Source organism: Triticum aestivum, chromosome 2B (assembly GCF_018294505.1).
Source record: "Triticum aestivum cultivar Chinese Spring chromosome 2B, IWGSC CS RefSeq v2.1, whole genome shotgun sequence".
Taxonomy (NCBI): domain Eukaryota; kingdom Viridiplantae; phylum Streptophyta; class Magnoliopsida; order Poales; family Poaceae; genus Triticum; species Triticum aestivum.
The window spans coordinates 64,325,744-64,327,099 of NC_057798.1; the positions used below are offsets into that span (position 1 = coordinate 64,325,744).

The following is a 1,356-nucleotide window of genomic DNA, read 5'->3' on the forward strand; positions in this document are numbered from 1 at the left end:
GGCCGCGGCCGCGCTTGGCGGGGGCTAGGGTTTGGGGGACGGCGGCGGCGTTGAGGTCGATGTGGTCGGACATGGTGGATTTCTGGCTAGGGCTTGGCTCCCCCTTCCCCTCCCCTTGCTGGATCGATGGGAGTGAGTGAATGAAGTGAAATAATGAGGCAAAGGACGAACCGGGTGGGGTGGGGCGGGGTGGGCGGTGGGGTGCCTTCCTCTGCCTTCTCTTCTCTTCTCTCTTAGTCTTCTCTCCCTCACTAAACACAATCTTCCTCTTGCTTTGAACTCCGGTGATAGGAAAGCATCAATTGATCCCTCACTAATTACAGTATTATTTTGTGGCAAGAGAAAGATTTTATTGAGCAATAATACCACATGATTATGAACTGATATATAGATTGCTCTTAATACAGTTGTTGCAAGTCGACAAACCGCGCGAAACATGATTACAATTAGTTACGAGCTGCTCGTGGATACCGAGTTGTACCTCGTAAGGTGACAAATCAGGAAAAAAAGGCGACAGTTTGAATGAACGCACTTCCTCCTAACCAATGCCCTTAAAAGTGTAAGTAACTATGCCGAACTATGCTTCACCTTTGTTATCAAGGAAGTCGGGGATCAAATTTCAACTAGAGAAGGGTCTTTGTCACATCAAACCACATTGTAGAAGAACCCTAGGCGGCTAGGGTAAATTCTCCCCTCCAAGTTTCACCGGTGAGTCTATGAATTTGCCTCCCCTATGCCTGCCGCTCCGCCGGCCGGTGGCGAGGAAGAGAATTCCGGTGCATCCGTTCAGGGTAGTAGTTTAGGTTAGGTTTTCTCTGCAAAGGATAAATGGGTGGGGTGGACGGTGCGGTGCCTCTCTCTTCTCTTCTCCTCCCCACTAAACGCAAACTTCCTCTTGCTTTGAACTTCGGTGATAGGAAAGCATCGATTTGATCCCTCACTAATTACACTATTATTTTGTGGCAAGAGTGTCGTGGAAATAACACATCAGATGTCCTAACGGAAGGACTTAGTCGTGGAGCCATCGCAACGAGATTAGCTTAAAGGGGTTAAACCGGACAAGGGACACGGGAGTTTATACTAGTTCGGCCCCTTCGATGAAGGTAAAAGCCTACGTCTAGTTGTGATGAAATTGATTGGGTTTCGATGACCAGGGAGCAAATACGCTTTGCCTGAGTCTCGAGTTGTTGTTTCTTGTCCCTGAACCGCCGTCGGGTCGTCCCTTTATATGCACAGGTTGACGCCCGACCGGTTTACGGAGTCCCAAGGCCGGCTCATACAAGTGTCCGGCTCGGTCTCCCCCTTTCCCTAACTTACAATACAAGTTATACAACTATGGCGGTTTACAACTATGGG

At 49.1% G+C, this 1,356-nt stretch overlaps 1 protein-coding gene across 1 annotated transcript in view; it reads right to left on the reverse strand.

Moving 5' to 3' along the window:
• Positions 1-132, reverse strand: part of LOC123043502 (uncharacterized) — a gene marked incomplete in the record, with an annotated part of 2,612 nt that extends 2,480 nt beyond the window's left edge. The window contains 1 exon segment of the mRNA XM_044465971.1: positions 1-132. Within this exon segment, the coding sequence (XP_044321906.1) occupies positions 1-73 (73 nt within the window).
• Positions 133-1,356: the final 1,224 nt, after the last annotated feature.